The sequence below is a fragment of the Macadamia integrifolia genome, chromosome 4, assembly GCF_013358625.1.
Source record: "Macadamia integrifolia cultivar HAES 741 chromosome 4, SCU_Mint_v3, whole genome shotgun sequence".
Classification (NCBI taxonomy): domain Eukaryota; kingdom Viridiplantae; phylum Streptophyta; class Magnoliopsida; order Proteales; family Proteaceae; genus Macadamia; species Macadamia integrifolia.
The window spans coordinates 37,439,755-37,458,359 of NC_056560.1; the positions used below are offsets into that span (position 1 = coordinate 37,439,755).

The 18,605-nt window shown below is 43.5% G+C and overlaps 1 protein-coding gene across 1 annotated transcript in view; it reads right to left on the reverse strand.

Moving 5' to 3' along the window:
* Nucleotides 1-18,605, reverse strand: part of LOC122075591 (dehydrogenase/reductase SDR family member 7) — a 90,387-nt gene that overhangs the window by 55,466 nt on the left and 16,316 nt on the right. Inside the window, exons 6-8 of the mRNA XM_042640664.1 lie at nucleotides 16,229-16,267; nucleotides 15,776-15,868; nucleotides 14,908-15,006 (exon numbers count right to left, since the gene is read on the reverse strand). Coding sequence (XP_042496598.1) covers nucleotides 14,908-15,006; nucleotides 15,776-15,868; nucleotides 16,229-16,267 — 231 coding nt within the window. The remainder of the gene's footprint in view (nucleotides 1-14,907; nucleotides 15,007-15,775; nucleotides 15,869-16,228; nucleotides 16,268-18,605) is intronic.

Below are 18,605 nucleotides of genomic sequence, written 5' to 3' on the forward strand. Positions count from 1 at the left end.
GCACCATGTCCATCAATATGCTAGATAATGGAGTATTCATCTTTAACTTTGAAGACGACTCCGACATTGCCGTTGCCATTGACGGAGGGCCCTAGTACGTTGGGAAGAAGCCCATCTTTCTCAGAAAATGGGATGAATACACTTCTTTCAACAAATCCGAGCCCACCTCCATACCTCTGTGGATCGTCTTCCCCAAGCTTCCTCTTCATTTCTGGTGTTCAAAAGGGCTTAGTCTCATCGGCTCTCTCATTGGGAAGCCCTTCTACTCCAACAAAAGGACCAAAACAATGGATACTCTCCTTTGCACGAATCTGAGTTGAAGTTAAAGCTGACCAAAACCTCCCTAACTTGATCACCATTTCGGATGGAAGAGGTCACTCGTTTACCCAAGAAGTTTTCTACGAATGGATCCCTCCGAGATGCTCTGTCTGCAACTGCTTAGGTCATTCCACCATTCAATGTGGTAAATCATCCATTGATGCCGTTGAGCCTCAGAAGATCAAATCTCGACCACCGCAAGCAAGCCGATCGATGAATCTACTCTCAAAGCCAACTTCAATCAAAATATCTCAAAAAAAAAAAGAAGAAGAAATTGGCTCTTGCCATCGACGACTCTTGATCAGGCATCCCTTCTGGAAAAAGAAACCATCGCCTTGACCGCTGGTCCTTCGGCTCCTTTACCCATCAGTCAATGCCTTCTCGGATCTGCAGGCGACTAACTCTGCATCGGGCTCTACTGCTGCCAACCAAACCCTTTTTCCCTCTGAAAATACCTTAGATATCCCCCGTTTCTGGAAACTCGTCTCCCCTTTGTCAGGAAGGACTTCCCCCTTGCGTGAATCTTCTGAATACCGTCCCCTCCCCCCCTCTCCCTCCACTTTTGCCTCTTCCATCTGTCGTTGTGGCTGTGCCTTTGGAGAAATCCCCTCCAACGTCTTTTCCTCGTATCTCTCCTATATCCCTTCCCTCACATCCGAACCTATTAAACCACTCAATTCACTCAACCCAATTTTCCTATGTACCACCATTCGCCCCCTTGAACCAATTCTACCGGTCCAGTTACTTAACAAGTTTTCTAAATTCTCGGTGGACCACCCATTGTACCAGGGTAATTTATATAGCCTGACCCACCCCTTTAATAACCCAACCCCTCCTCTACCCATATCCGACCCACCCAACCCTTCTAACCCGCCTAGCCCCTCTTCTCCACCTGAATCAGTGTCTCCTATCTTCTCGGTGGACCACAGCTCCCTCACTATTACTGCTTCATCCTCGCCTCAGCTGGCCGTCGTCAATCCTTCTGTCGCCGACGACCACTCTGCCTGCAACTCGCGCACTAGTACCTCTACTGTCCCTGCCTCTCCCTATTCGGTAGCCAAATGTTCTACCACCCCTGGCCTCTCCTCTAAAGACCACCACCTGGACTGTTCGTCGGCCTTGGAAGGCCCTGCATCCCTTGCCTGCAACTTGCAAGACGCCGCCTCTCTTCGCCTAGCCTCGGAAGGCCACCTTGCTCCCTACAACAACCTTCTTGGCCACAGTGGCCCTATTTTGGCAGTGGAGAACATTCTCATCATCAACGGAACTTCTTTAGCTGCAGTTCACTGCTCTCTGTCAACCCCTTTGGAGTCTCTTGGGCCTCTCAACGCCCCTCCTTCTACTCTCAGCTCCTCATCAAGGCTTCTTATGCAGGACAGTTCCGACCAGCAGAGAATTGACCATCACTTAACCTACCCTTTGCCTCCTGCTGCATCTCTTGATGATACTACCCACATCATCACCCTTGGTCCTCTGATGGACACTCTAACCTGCTCCCTTGAGGGACCTCTCCCCATTCAAAGCAATCCCAGCCCCACCCCCTACACCATCCACTAGCCTCCACCCCTACCTACCAACTCAACCCCCACATATTCAACCTCCACCTCTCTCAAAAAACAAACAAAAAGAACAGAATCCATCTCTACCAAACCCACCACCAACCCCTCTGCCTCCCCCGTCATTGGTTACAGCTGCCAACTCCCTCCCACCTCGCCATCTAACATCCCCAACATCTAAGCGGTTTGTGCCCCCTTCCATTAATTCCAAATGATCCCTTGGACCATCTAGAACGTGCGTGGTCTCAATTCCTCGGCTAATCAAGCCGAAATCAAATCCTATATCCGCTCCTTGAAGTCCAATCTCTGTTGTCTTCTTGAAACCAGAGTCTTGGAGGTTAACACCTCCCGGATTGTCTCTTTGATTGCCCCCTTGTAGTCCTTCCAGTCTAACTACCTCCACAGTCCCAATGGTAGAATCAGGATCCTCTGGGACCCCTCTTTTCTTTCCATCTCCTACCTCTCCTCTTCTACCCAAGCCATTCATCTCTCTATTTCCCACCCCTCTAGTCCCTTCATTTGCTTCCTTTCCATCTACACCCACAATCGGGCCTCCCTCAGAATTCCCCTCTGGTCTGATCTGCTATCTTATGCCCCCTCTATGGGATCTAGACCTTGGGGAATTGCCGTTGACTTTAATGTCATTCGCTCAGTCACAAAAAAACATGGGGGAAATCCTACTGACGCTCAGGCTGCCAACTCATTCAATGATTGTATTGATGATCTCAATCTCACCGATCTCAGATGGTCAGGGGTCAAGCTTACTTGGCACAATAGGAGATCTGGCCCTCATAGAGTGGCCTACAAGCTTGACAGAGCCCAATGAAGCATGGCTAGACTCCTTTCCTTCTTCCTATGCCTGTTTTGACCTACCTAGGATTTCAGATCACAGTCCCATCTCAATTCATGTCCTTCCCTTTCGCTCCTTTGGTCCAAAGCCTTTCAAATTCTTCAACATGTGGATATCTCATCATGATTTCTAGGCTCTCGTTCATTGTGCTTGGAACATTCCCACCTCCCGCACTCTATCACCCTTCTTGCTTTCGCCAAAAAGCTCAAAAATGTCAAATCTGCCCTAAAGCTATGGAACTCCTCCACCTTTGGGAACATCTCCTCTCTTGTCTTTGCGGGTCGTGATAAGCTCCTCTCCATTCAGTCTAGGCTCCAGCTTAATCTTCTCAACCGCACCCTAGCTGAGGAAGAAAAAGCTGCTTCGGAGGCTCTCTCCATGCTCCTAGACCAAGAAGAAAGCTTTCTCCGCCAGAAATCCCGCATCAAATAGCTTGATTTAGGAGATTCTAATTCGGCCTACTTTCATCGCTCTCTCAAAGCAAGGAATAATGCCAACACCATTCCCAAACTCATCTCCTCCACTAGGATTGAGCTGTTCTCCCTTGACCTCATCAAGTCTGAGGTTGTCTCTCACTTTCAAAGACTCTTCTACTCCACCCCCACCACCCCTACAACACCTCCTCCCCCTATTCCCCCAACCTCGTCAACAAATTCGTCCCCGATGATCTTCTCCCCTCCCTTCATTCTATTCCCAGCGAGGACGAAATCCTCTCCGCCATCCTCCCCCACAAAGCTAATAAGGCCCCTGGTCCTGACGGCTTCAGCATGAGCTTCTTCTCTGCCTGCTGGAATACCATTCGCAATAATCTCATCCTGGCGATGCGTAGCTTCTTCTACAATCCTAACCAAATCGGTGGGATTAACCACACCTTCCTTTGTCTCATCCTTAAAAAGGAGGGTGCAATTTCCATGAATGACTTCAAGCCCATTTCCCTTTGCAACCTCCTTTATAAATTCATTGTCAAAATTTTGGCAAATAGGATTCAGAAAGTCATTGACTCTCTCGTCAGTCCCAATCAAACCGCTTTCATCTCTGCCAGAAGTATCTCTGACAACATCATCCTCTGCCATGAGATTGTCCAGGGTTTTGACCGCAAGTCTCACTCTCCGGCTGCCCTGTTGAAAATTGACATTCACAAAGCGTTTGATTCAATTAATTGGGACTCCATTACAAATTTTCTGCTCCAGATGTCATTCCCTGCTTCTTTTGTTCATTGGATTCACTCTTGCATTTCCACCCCTCGCTTCTCAGTTTTAGTTAATGGCAACTCTGCCGGCTACTTCCCTTCGGGTTATGGTATCCGCCAAGAGTGTCCTCTCTCTCCCCTCCTCTTCTCCATTTCCCTGGAAGTCCTTTCCCACTCTATCCAATCAGCCACCGACCTCCACCTCATCTCTCCCATCCCCAAATGCAAATCCCTTATCTCCCAACTAGCTTTTGTGGATGACATCATGATTTTGTCCAAAGCTGACCCCCTCTCAATCTCTAATATCATATCCAACCTTCACTCCTTTGAATCCCTCTCGGGTCTCAAAATTAATCTCCTCAAGTCCAACATCTTCCTCTAGGGCATTTCTCCCAAGACCCAAGCCACCCTTCTACGTATTACCGGCATTCCGCTAGGCTCTTTGCCTGTTAGATATTTGGGTCTTCCACTCATTTCCTCCAGGCTATCTTCCCACCACTGTTCCGCTTTGCTTGATCAATTGAGGAAAAAGCTCCAACTTTGGAAAGGCAAGCTCCTTTCTTTTGCGGGCCAGCTAACCTTGATCAGATCTGTCCTCCAATCCATGTACCTCTACTAGTCTGGCACCTTCATCCTCCCTGTCTCTGTTATCAAGTCTTTTGAAGGTCTCCTCTGCTCCTTCCTCTGGAAAGGTTCCGACTCCTCCAAATTCCTTAGGCTCCTTAGCTGGAAGAAAGTCTCCCTTCCCTTATTTGAAGGTGGGCTTGGAATTAGAACAATCAAAGATGTTAATTCTATTAGGGTGCTCAAGCTAATTTAGAAGATTATCTCTAAGCAAAAAAGCATCTAGGTCAACTGGGTCCATTCGGGTTTGCTCAGGCATGACACTCTTTGGACTACCCCTCTCCTTTCTGATGCATCTTGGATCTGGAGGAAAATCCTTGAGCACAGACACCTAGCCCTCTCTACCATCTCCTATTCAATAGGAAATGGTCAATCCACTTCCCTGTGGAAGGACCCTTGGCATCCTATGGGCATCCTGTCTCACATGGTGACCCCCAGAGTCATCTATTCCTCCGGCCTTCCCACCAATGCCTAGGTGTCTTCTATCCTTTCTCCTAATGGCTGGTCTCCCCCCCCCCATCCCCCTGGCCATCAGGGCAAAGAAGATTATTACATTTGGTTCCCCTCTTCCATTGGGATATTCTCTTCTGCCTCCGCTTGGTCCTTTGTCCACCCCATTCCCCGGCTGTCCCCTGGCACAAACTTGTCTGGTTTAAAGGGCATATCCCCCATCAAAGCTTCACTCTTTGGCGTTGCTTAACTAGATGCCTCCCCACCCAAGCCTTTCTCATCCATCGCCAGATCCCCGTCAATCCTTCCTGCTGCCTTTGCTCTTTGAGTACTGAGAATATTCCGCACCTCTTTTTCTCCTGCCCCTTTTCCAGGAAAGTCTGGAACTCTGTCCTTTCCAAGTACTGGCCTTCCAGAAGGGCCATTCTCCCCTTTGATAGAGAATGTATTTGGGTTGGCATGTCCTTCTCCGGTTCGACCATTTGCGACATTATAGGAAAACTTACTTTTAGTGCTACAATAGCCACCTCTGGATGGAGCGCAACATCCGTAGATGGACCCCCAAATCTCGATCCCCGAATCATATTTGGAAAGCTATCTCCTTTGATGTTGCCTCCAAAGCCCACAACCTCCACTCCCTCCATAACCACCCAATGCCTAATTCCCTCACAAACTCTCACATCATCACCTCTTGGAACCTCCAAGTTATCCTCCCCCAGCCCCCTTGAGGCCTTGACTGCTTGAGTCTTCTACTTTTGGTTGTCCTAGTTGGTGCCTTCTAAAGTCTTGGTCTAGTCTGGTTTGTTTTGATGTATTTGTAGTTTGGCTTTTTCTTGAGCTCCTCGTTTGGTAGCTCTTTGTTGGCTTTTGCCTCCTCCTCCCCCCCCCCCAACTTTCCCTTGTATATTCTTCCCCTCTTAGTAATGAATTATCTATTCATCCAAAAAAAAAAAAAATTTGTGGTGTTGACATTGTTGTCAACACGGTGAGAATCAACACATTCACACAGTCAGTGACATGGGAGTACAGCCAGCCACATCAGAATTGAGTAGATGGCAGTAATGTGTCTGAGCTGACAGAGAGTACAGTGATTAGGCAGTGGCAGTGAGATCTTGGCAGTATGTCAGTCTGGTAGTAATACTGAAGTCTCAAAGCTTATTTGGCACTGTGGCAGTATCTGTGAATGGGTCCTACAAGATTTGATGGCATCATGTGAAGGAAGTCGTAAAGATGCTGAATGATATGGCATGATAGTCGTGACAATGGGTATCACTATAAGCTCTGATCTCTGAATGCTTAAGTCAATCACAACCTGCAATTGGTTACATCTTCCATTAATCTCATAGTTCAAAATTAATTCAAATACCTCACTTTCCCCTAAAAAATCAACAAAAGTCAAAAGTCAACCCACTTGGACGGAGGTCAAACTCTAGGAATCAATCCCCCTCAAAACGTATTATCACCCTTCCGAAGATGAGAATGATCAGTTGTGTGATCTAGGAGTAATTAGAACAACTCTAATCTCAATGTGTAACTTTCAGATTTCATTAAAAATCAATCTGTTGGACAAATGATCCCCAAATTTGGATTGAAACCTCCCATATGACAGCTCTACTAACCCCCAAAGTATGCCCAAAAGTTAACGGTTGGATCAAAAGTAATTAGGGAAATATAGGTTCAGGTCTCCCAATCTCCCCCAATTTCACCATTTTTTTTTTTTTTTTTTTTTTTTTTTTTTTTTTGTAACAAGCAAATCGAGAGTCAAATCCTCTCCCTGAGTGGATCGATTCTCACTCTATGGTAGGGGAACCTATAGTAAAAAATATGGGCCTCAACGCATGGCCAGATTTAAAGAAATTCAAAAATCAAGATTTGGACAAGAGTAGACACTTTTTAAAGATCCAACCAAGAATTTATGTTAGGGGCCTTCTTTGGGCCCCAAATTACAATCGTTTACCCCTCCTAGGCAGTCCAAATTTTTCAAAAATCTTGGCCATATCTAATTAGCACAGGGGTACCAAGATTTGGGTCCCAAGAAAAGAATATTAGATTTGGTCCCATGGTAAAGAATCCCACATATATTCCTATGATCCTATTTTGGGTCCCAAAAAGAATATTAGATTTGGGTCCCATGGGTCCCAAGTAAAAATCTGATATAAAGATTTTTAGATTAATAATTAGTTTGATTTGAGTCCCATATTGGGTCCCAAGGAAAACCCTAACCCTACAACAAAACCCTAAAACAATTAGGGTCCCATGAAAAACCCTAAATTATTGGGTGACAAATTCAACTGGGTCACTAATGAATAAAATCAGATTTGATTTGGGTTCCAAAAGAATAAACCAACAACCTTTTGGAATTAGGGATAACAACTCCCTAGCTAAAGGGGGACAGTTGAAGATTCCAGCGTATTTGGGGACTATTGTGAAGCTCTCTAGTTATGATTGCCAAGTGGAAGCTAATCATTTATTGTTCAAGTCCATTTGTATGACCTAGGTATAAATTGAACCATGAGCTTAAGGATTGTAAAGGGTAGGACTTGTACTTAATTTGATACACATAAGTAACCTATTATGTTGGAGCTTGATAGGGGGTTAGGGGTTATAGCCCTCACCTGAGTTGTAACTTAGACTGAAGCAGGTGTTAGCACCTGAACTCTAGTAGCAGTCAAAATCAGTTGAGTATTGGGTAATATACGAGACCCTAGGTAGGGTATTGCTCAGTGGATGTAGGCAACTTGCTAAACCACGTACACTGTGTTGCGTGGGTGTGATTGTGATCTGTGGAATTTGGAGTGCCATGTGTTGTGTTTGACTGCAGAGTGGTTGTGCATTGTCTAGTAAACCCGCCACCTTGTGGTTGCATGGTGGACATGCATATGACTGTGTTTGGGATACTGGTAAACTTGGGATTGCCCTAGCCAGTTTGAGTGTGCTGTAGGGAATGCAAAGCAGCGAGGTGAACAGTCAGGATCAGAAATTTGGGGAGAATATTTGGTGACACTAATTCACCCCCCCCCTCTCAGTGTCAACCTAGGATTATCAAGTGTATCAGATCTACAACAACAACTCAGCCTTATCACAACTAAATAGGGTATTCAATCTATCCATCAGATCTTTAAGAAGTTTTGAGGAGTTGTCAGTTGTTGAGGGACTTCCATTGACCAGAAGTTTAACCCCATCCAAAGGCCAGTTCTGCTACAACTTAGTAAGCTTCTAAATATGCTCCTACATTCTAATTTCAGACGTGTTCCTACCTGTCAAGTTAATCATCAGATTGATGCCAATATTGTGGGAGACTTTCCAGTCATCTATCCCCCACCTTTGGCTTTAGTTTGGTGTTGATATGCCTAGCAAAATGTCATAACTTCAAAGGTACTAAATCTGTCCTTTCTAGTTACTATTGTGGAGTGTTGTTGATTTGGAGCTTCTGTCCATTGGATTACTTTGGGCTTGATAAAGGTTATTCCATCTATTGAGTGACTGTTATGTTGTTAATTTGAGGGTGAGTTGCTGTGTTGATGTTAAGTTACAGCCAGGGTAGTAATTCTGAAACCTAATTACTAGTTTGGTATTCATACAATATCACTCCATCCTACCATTGAATTGAGATCATTTCAGATATTGACAACCCTAGGGAGACCTATCACTGCTGTTAATTTGGGGATGATCCAAGTTGTAGATTGGGATCAACTTTGTTGTTCAACCTGCTGCTTTTGTGACCGATTCTTTGGTAGGATTCTGACATCTACAGTGACGTTAGATTGAATCCGCCAGTTTGAGCATGTCAGAAATCAAAATCATGGGCAAGTATCTCCTACAACATGGAAGCAATTATAAATCCACATTGATTTGAAGCTTGAAACTTGGAAACAGCCTCTCCTGTGAAGCAGGAGGTAAGGCTGCACACATTTTTCACCCCCATACCCTGCAGTAGCGGGAGCATCATGCACTGGGTTGCACATTTAAGTTTGAAGTGAAGTTTGTTCATATCAACAAACTTGAGTAGTGCTTCATATGTCAACTATGTTACAATCTCAGATTCCTGTAACCAAACTAGTAAAACAAGAAGAAGAGAAGAAGAAATGAGAAAAAGAAAGAGAAGAGAGAAAGGAGAAACCACACAGAGCCTCAAAAAGAGAGCAGCCTGCGATCAGTCCAGAATGAGGCTGATCGCAGGAACCCTTAGGTATATATTCATAATAATATGGAGACAAATACAATAATACCCCCAACATAAGAGAACCAAACTCTACAGGCCACATAAGGACCCGATAGGACAGGGATGCCCCTATCGGGTCCATAATCTTCTAATCCCCATATCGGGATTAGCAACTCGACACTCAACACTCCCCCTCAAGCTGGAGCATACACATCACCCATGCTCAGCTTGGCACAACTATTGCGGAAACTAGGAGTAAATAAGGACTTAGTAAACATGTCAGCTAACTGATCCGTTGAAGGAACAAACGGAGTCTCAATCAGCTTCTTCAGAACACCATCACGAACCAAATGGCAGTCCACCTCTATGTGTTTGGTCCTCTCATGGAACACCGGGTTACTAGCAATGTAAACCACAGCTTGGTTGTCACAATACATCTCCATTGGCTTGGTCATTGGAAATCCCAACTCTAAGAGTAACGACAACAGCCACATCAACTCAGTAGTGGTATGAGTCATAGCTCTGTACTCTGCCTCTGCACTGGACAGGGCAATAGTAGTCTCCTTGCTACGCCACGTAATAAGATTACCTCCAACAAAGGTACAGCATCCAGTAGTGGATCTCCGATCACTAGCAGAGCCAGCCCAATCAACATCAGAGTAGCCAACTAGTTACATGTGCCGATTAGGACGATAAATCAAACCTTTTTCCAAAGGCAACCTTCAGATAACGAAGAACACGGACAGCAGCATCCCAATGAGCTTTCTGAGGAGACTGTATGAACTGACTAAGAACTCCAACAACATAAGAAATGTCAGGACAAGTCACAGTAAGGTAAGTCAGTTTGCCAATCAAACTCCTGTACTGATGCACATCCTGAAAAGGTTCACCATCGTCAACACCAAACTTTTGGTGAGGATCCATATGAATATCAACGGGTCTGGATGCAAGCATCCCAGTATCAGATAATAGATCCACAACATACTTTCTTTGAGACAGACTGATCCCTTTCTTGCAGCAGATCACCTCAATCCTGAGAAAATAATGGAGATGACCAAGATCCTTGGTCTGAAAATGGCGCTGGAGATGAGCTTTTACTTCAGAAATACCTGTCTCATCATTGCCAGTAAGAATAATGTCATCAACATATACTACCAAAACCACCAGCTGGTCACCTCTGCGACGAACAAAAACAGAATGGTCAGAATAACATTGAGAAAAACCACACGTTACAATGGTAGAACTGAACTTGTCAAACCATGCTCAAGGGGACTGTTTAAGCCCATAAATAGCCTTGTACAAGCGACACCCACTACTTGTATTCTCCCCCAGAGCAACATAACCAGGAGGTTGCTCCATATACACCTCCTGTAGATCATCATACAAAAAAACATTCTTGATGTCCAACTGAAATAACGGCCAATCAAGGTTGACAGAAAGAGAAATATGAAGGCAGACGGAGTTCAGTCTGGCAACCAGAGAGAATGTCTCAAAGTAATTAACACCATAAGTCTGAGTATACCGTTTAGTAACCAGACGGGCCTTTAACCGCTCAACAGAGCCATCGGAATGATACTTAACAGTGTACACCCAGCGACACTTAACCAGATCCTTACCAGGAGGTAAATCTACCAGGCTCCAAGTACCACGACTCACAAGAGCATCCATTTCTACATTCAAGGCAGCCTTCCATCCAGGGTTACGTAGGGCATCATTATGGGAACGGGGAATAGGGTTAGTGGAAAGGGATAGTGCAAGGCCATGGATGGGAGAGGGAAGGTGAGATAATGACATAAAGTTATCAATAGGGTACACAACCATGGATTTCTGAGTACAAGAATGTGTACCTTTACGATGTGTAATTGGTAAGTCATTAGGCCGCGGAGGAAGAGAAGCTTCACCAGCAGAAGACTGCAGTGGAAGGAGTGAAGCTTCAGGATCAATAACCTCACCACCTAGCTGGCCAGTCCGTTTCCTGCGCTGATAAACCTGTAGGGGAGGTGAGGCACTGGTACAATGAGCATCAGGGAGGGGTATAAGGGAGGGTATGGGTACATGAGGTGGAGAAGACCACTCCGGACTAGACTGGGACACCTGAGGAGAATAAAATGATGTGCCTTCAAAAAAGGTCACATCAGTACTAACAAAATTCCTATGAGTAATGGGGTCATAACACTTATACCCTTTCTGGGTACGAGAGTAACCCAGAAAGATGCACTTAGTAGACCTCGGGGATAACTTGTCAACCTGCATATGCAAGTTATGGACGAAACACACATACCCAAAGACGCGGGGTGGAACAGTAAAACTCGGCAAATTAGGGAACAGAATAGAAAATGGAGACTTATCTGACAGGATAGAGAATGGCATGCGATTAAGCAGATAATAAGCGGTTAAAACACCATCACACCAAAAATGTTTAGGAACATGCATATGAATCATAATGGCACGGGCAACTTCAAGAAGATGCCGATTCTTGCGCTCAGCTACCCCATTTTGCTGTGGGGTATAGGCACAACTAATTTGGTGTATCATCCCATGGGTATCACAAAAATCAGAAATTTCAGTTTGAGCATATTCTAATGCATTGTCAAAATGAAAAATTTTAATAGGAACGCCAAACTGAGTCTTTATTTCATTATAAAATTTGTGAAACACGTGTAAAAATTCAGATCTGTCCTTTAATATGTACAGCCATGTAAGGCGGGAATGATCATCCGCAAATGTCACAAAATAACGGAAACTAAATCTGTTACTGACTCTACAAGGACCCCATACATCAAAATGGACTATCGAAAATAAGGACGGACTACGATACATAGAGCGAGATGGGAAAGACACACGTAGATGTTTACCTAACTCACATGCCTCACACTCTAACCTAGGGACAGACTTAAAACTAGGAAATAAAAGTTATAACCTAGAAAGCGACAAATGACCTAAACGACAGTGCCATTGGAAAGGAGTCACGTCCCCAACAGCCGTAGCAGCAGCAGGAGGACAGTCGTTGTTGAGGTAGTATAACCCATCATTTTCACGCCCTCCACCAATTGTCTTCCTCGTGTGAAGATCCCAAGAGACACAATAAGAAGGAAAGAATGTTACTGAGCAATTTAATGAGCTGGTTAATTGACTTACAAAGAGAAGACTTAGTGGAAATTGGGGAACATGTAGGACAGAAGATAAATTAATGGATGGGGTAGGTGAAATAGTACCATATCCAAGGAATGGTGTGGAAGCACCATTAGCAAGGATAACAGAATTGGAACTGGTATTAGTGGAAAATTTCGTAAAAATGGATGACTTACCAATCATATGGGCAGAGGCACCTGAATCAATGATCCATGTAGTAGTAAGAAGAGCTGAGGTACCTGTGTGGGCTAGGGTAGCAGCGGATGTAGACGCACCATTAGATGTATTAGAGGATGCCTCAAGAGTGTACAAGCGCCGAAGCAACTGATTGATGTCATCGCGCAGACCGGTAGCTGAATCTCCTGAGGAAGGTGTTGGTTTAGGATCAACTGGGGCCATTGTGTCAGTACCATCGTCTGACACTGCATGATTAGCTAACTGTGTTGCCCACTTTGGTTTGCCATGCTTTGCCCAACAAGTCCCAACAGTATAGTTGGGCTTTCCACAAAAAGTACACTGGCGAGCTGTACGATCAGAGAGTTGTCCACTAGATCCTCGACCAGCCGACCCATGACCTCCCCCACGACCGAGACCACGACCGCGACCACGTCCACGGTTGGCATGCAAGGCAAAAATTTCTTTGGTAGACTGATCAGGCTTCGTGGAAGAGGTAATTCGCTGCAGTCATGAGTAGGTATCACTCAGAGTAGGCACTGTATCCCCTGCAAGTAAATGACCCTTCACTACCTTTAAGTCATTGTTCAAACCAACCAAGAATTTGGAGACGAAGAACTCGTTACACTGAGCCTTCAACTTGTCAATGTTAGTGGTCAAGGGTTGGAAGACACTGAATTCTTCAACCATACCTCTGAAAGTACTGTAGTATTCGGAAAGTGGTTTGTTTGACTGGCGAAACTGAAACAATTTTTCATAGATATCATAGATACGGGTCATGTTCTTCTCCTGAGAGTAGGTCTGCTTCAAATCATTCCACACTCCCTTGGCAATAGAATGAAACATAACATTGGCAGCGACATCTGGTTCTATACTGTTCCATAACCAAATTAAGATTAAGGCATTCTCTTTCTGCCATTGAGCGTAACCAGTGTCAGATTCTTTGGGAGGATCAGAGGTGGTGTAATCAAGCTTATCCTTCGCCATCAGATAAACTTTGACCGACTGAGCCCAAAGAAGGTCATTCGAGCTTCCCTTAAGCTTGATAGATGTAATCTGGACATTCACATTGTCCGATGTAGAGGAGGTAGTGGTAGGGGTAGTAGTAGTCATGGTCTCAGCCATGAGAGCAAGTAAGTGTGACAAGTAAGTAGTGCAGAGACAACCAAATAAAGAGAACTCACCAACCAGATCTGATAAACAGCAGCCAAGTAGCAATCGTACCACAAGAACCGGAAAAAAATTCCAGGCGATAGGGGCTGCTGGTAGGGTAGAGGCGATCTTGATGGGAGCAACAAAAGAGGCTTCAAACAGCCTAGTAGTTTATGTAGATAAGTAGTAAACAGCAGCACAATCAACCATGAAGCAGTAGAGGCTTCTCACATAGGGCAGCAGCCAGAAAAAAACACATCAGAATTAGGGGCGGCAGCCATTAAAAACCTGCAGAATTGTGTATCGGCTCCAGCGATTTCAGAGAATCAAGGCTGAATCCATGTAGTAGTGGTAGGGAAGCCTGATTGTGCCTATATCATTGTAATCAGACCACAAAATCAAAGTAGGAGCAGCAATAGGTGGCTGTGCACCAAAGAGGAGTAGCGCAGAGTTGAGATCAGCAAAGAATGATGACCTAAACCTTGATTTGATTACAGAAGCTCTGATACCATGTTACAATCCCAGATTCCTGTAGCCAAACCAGTAAAACAAGAAGAGAAGAAGAAAAGGGAAAAAGAAAGAGGAGAGAAAGGAGAAACCACAGAGAGCCTCAAAGAGAGAGCAGCCTGCAATCAGTCCAGAATGAGGCTGATCGCAGGAACCCTTAGGTATATATTCATAATAATATGGAGACAAATACAATAATACCCCCACCATAAGAGAACCAAACCCTACAGGCCACATAAGGACCCGATAGGACAGGAATGCCCCTATCAGGTCCAGAATCTAGCGCTGGATTAGCAACTCGACTCTCAACAAACTACTATGGTCCCCAGCCTTAAAAAGGTTCCTGCTAACTGGCCAAGCCCAAGTTGGTTGGTTAGTGCCTAAGCAGCAAGTGTCTTCTGAGAATTGGTATCTTAAATAGAGGATCACAAGGCTAATAAAAGTTATATACCATCATCTCCATTTTCAAGGTGATTGTGTGATCTACAGAAAAATTCAAATTAACATAATAACAAAGTGATTGAAAGGAATACTCATAATCACAGGTTTTCCATCATCATAGGTTCTCCGAAACCAGTATAAAATTGTTATGATACCATTATTCAATGAAACTGAAATAAAATAATTTACTTAAGGTTGTAATGTACAATCATTACTCATTACAAGAAACAGAGGAAAAGATTCAAAGCAGCACAATCATATTAGGGTAATCCACTAAACATGCAGATGCCACAAAAAATCGAAGTCAGTAAAAATGTCTACTTTTACCCTCGAGATTGAATTATAGAAATACCTCAGAACGGAAAGAATGAAAATATCCATGTAGAGCATGCTTAGAAGCAGAGTATACAGCCTGACCTGGTGTAGGCACTTTTCCTGCAGCACTGCTCATCTGCACAGAAGTATAACAAAAAAAAGGTAAGGAAAGGCAATCCGCATATGCAACGAGGCATCCATGTCAGGGTGGCAAGGCTTCAGTTGTCCATGAACAACAAACGCATGCCATACTCAATTATAACTATCCAATTATGGACCACTTCTTGGATAGTCAGAACCCAATAGAGCTTCTAAACAATACTAGACATAACATTAATCACTTCAATTGAATGGGTAAAAAGCATGGTTCTAGATAATGGAACGGAACGGTAATATCATCCGTATCGGATGGAATCGGCCTTGACCGATCCCCGATCCTGGCCTTTTCAATCCTGTTCCACATGTATGATTCAAGGGTAAAATCATAATAAAAACATTTTTTTTTTAAAAGGGGGTGTATCTGTCCGATAAGGTCCGATCCAGTATCGGCCTTGACCGTTCCCAAGTTTTAGAAGCTTCGTAACAAGAAAAAATGCAAAAGTTTAAAAGATGGTCAGTAACATCACCATCCAATCAAATGCCCTTCTCAATACATTCTGCAAACCATTGGTTGTAAATTCCATAGCTGGACCCTTTGATTGTTTTCTTTCAAAAGATTAGTGCTGCCAGAATGACAACTAAGTGGATCCCACCCCACCATCCATGATAGTATTCCACCCATTTACATTACCTCAAGGAAACACAGTTCATAAATATAGAAAAAAAATATCCCACATACAAATTTCTGCACCATTTATATTTTAAAAAAAATTAATTAACATTCAACGGAATCTATTCAATCATACCACAACAAAATGACCTTTCCCTCGCCTCAACATTGAAGGTGCCAAGAGCCGTGTGAGAGATATTGTTCCCAGAACATTTACATCCAATGTAGCCTAAATATTAAAAAGAAAAAACACTGGTTAAGTTTGACAACCAAGAATGGTCATTACCATTATTTTGTTCTTCTGATAAGAATGGTTATTATTGAGCATGTATACTTGATCAGTATGCCCAAGGAATTGAACTAGATCTGACTGGATAGCCATTGACTCAAAATAGTCAATATATTATCTCGAAGGTCGGACTATCTGATGTAATTCTTCTCTCTCCTACTCTTTTTTTTTTTTTTTTTTTTTGGGGGGGGCAGGCGGGGGTGGGGGTGGGGGGAATAAGGAACAAGAGTATTTATTGCTCTTATTTCACCTTTTTACCAAATGCATATATTAAACTGAAATATTCCCCTGATTTGATACCTTCAGACTTTCTTCGGTTACATCAAGAACTCCTGTTTTCTGCAAACATAAACACAAACAAGAGAAGAAAAGTCAGGAAAATTGTGATTATCTAGCAAGTTTCATCTTCACTAGGTTTACCTTTGGTGATACCAAAAAAAAAAGCAATAGAAGTTTGAAAAGATAGAATAGTGAGACACAACCTCTACCACCACATCAAGGGTGGGGAGTAATAGAGAGAAATATATCCAATGGTAGTGAAGTGATGTAGTGGGGCATATGACAAATCTCCTATGTCAAGGCTGAAGTCATGTTTTAAGCTATAAGCTGTGTGCTACTAACCTACAAACTGCAATACAAATGACAACTCAAGTTTGAACATAACTCTAGTTACTCTACACTCCCCAGTCCCCACCAATGTGTCACATCCTTACACTAACCACTACTATATTATCAACATTAAACTTCTTAAAGTGAAATTTTGTTGGCAAGCACAGATATATATATATATATATATACATATGTTACATATTCTAGTATTCTACTCCTGAAAGGTACTTCCACAAAAAGTTGTTAGTTTGTGCAAGTATAAGATGAAGCACAAAATAATGTAAAATAAATTATGACAAACCAGAAATGCATAAAGAATATTAATGATGCAGAAGCATTAATGTGAAGGATTTCTACGGCTTGATTACAAGTTTATTTGATTGGCGACCATTCTATTATATAGGATGAGAAATGTAGAATGTGTCTTCCAAAAATGAGGGAATTTTTGGAATTTAGGCTTATTTTCTTAGGGCTTCATAAACTTATTGGACAAGAAACTTCTTAGAGAAGCTACTACACTCTCTGGAAAAATTAACTATCATGTTTAAGTATTTCCTATTTTTCTGCCATTTGTCATTATTTTGGTTGGACATGAAAAATTATCATAATTTAGCATGGTTCAGTGAGAGAAAGAATCTAAACCATATGACGGAAGTGGAATCTCCATGAATGCCAAGTATACCAATGTTCAAGATGCCACCACTTTTTGGGGAAAACAACATCCTGAAATTTCAAAATTCAATTTACTTCGTATTGCATTTCAGTAACAAATCTCACAACATATTTTATGTTAAAACTGTTAATAAGGTGTGTACCAGAAGCCAAGGGGTGTTTTAGTCACATATTTCTTATTGGTAGGCTTAAGTGAAGTTATACATACAAAAGTCTATCCTTAATTATAATAGCACAAATAATATGTTATAAAGAAGAACTGGGGATCACGTTTTGGGGATTCTGATCCCAACCGTGTGTTCCTTTGTTCTCTTCTCCCTCTCTCTCTTCCTTCTCATCTTCTCCTGCTCCTCCACACATGTGCTGGTACTGATTTCTTTTTTTGGGTGAATAAATACTTCAATACCAAGAGGAAAGAAAGCGGGTGGCGGGTGGCGGGTGGCGGGTGGCGGGAGGGGAGGGGGGAGAGGAATATAAAGCCCCAAGGGGGAAAACAAAGGAGCTAAAGAAGCCAAAAGAGGCAGCAAAGCTAACTAAACAGAAGCAAAGGAAAAACTACAAGCAGGAGAGCAAAAAGATGCATCAAGGGGAGGGTCAAGGGAAAGGATGGTAGTGGAGGGCATACCCCAGGACACAACAATAAGCATGTTCCTTGGGGAATCCCTAATAGGCCAGCGAGAGAGCACATGAAGCTTCGAGTTGACGTCGAAAAAGATGTCTTTACAAATCACATCAAAAGAATGAGAGTCGGAAGTCCATCTACGAAGATTCCACTCCATCCAGATGTGGTTGATGTTTGCACAAAACGCAAGCTTACCAATAAAGTTACAAGACGAATTCCCAGGAAAGGTCATATCCATCAAAATCCATTCTCTCTGAAGGGGGAGAACGCGCCTCCTAACAAAGCCAGAAAGAGCTAAAGACTTTTCTCCAAATGGAAGAAAAGAAGGGGCAGCTGAAAAAAGATAGTCAATGTCTTCTAAGCCATTCCAACAAAGGCAACAGAAGAAAAGAACAAGGATATGACGGTGGATGAGGAAGTCTTGCGTGAGGAGGCAATTGGATAGAGCTCACCAAGCAGTGAAACTATGGCGCGGGATGTGGCCTTTAAACCAGACAATTTTAGACTAGAGAGGGGGGTTACAGGAACGAATAAGGTCCCAAGCGGAGAAGGAACTGAAGGAGCCAGAGGAGGAAGAGGACCGAATTACTCTATTGGCACAACCACGATGCCTAGAAGGAAAAGGAGGACGGGAGGAGCAAATGTCAAGAAGGGGGAGGGAGGAAGGGAGTGAGGAGGGGCCTATCGGGATGAGAATAACGGGGGAACTAATCTAAGCACTAATGCCGCAAGCCAAGAGGAACAAAAGAACTAAATGCCGGGGGGGGGGGGGGG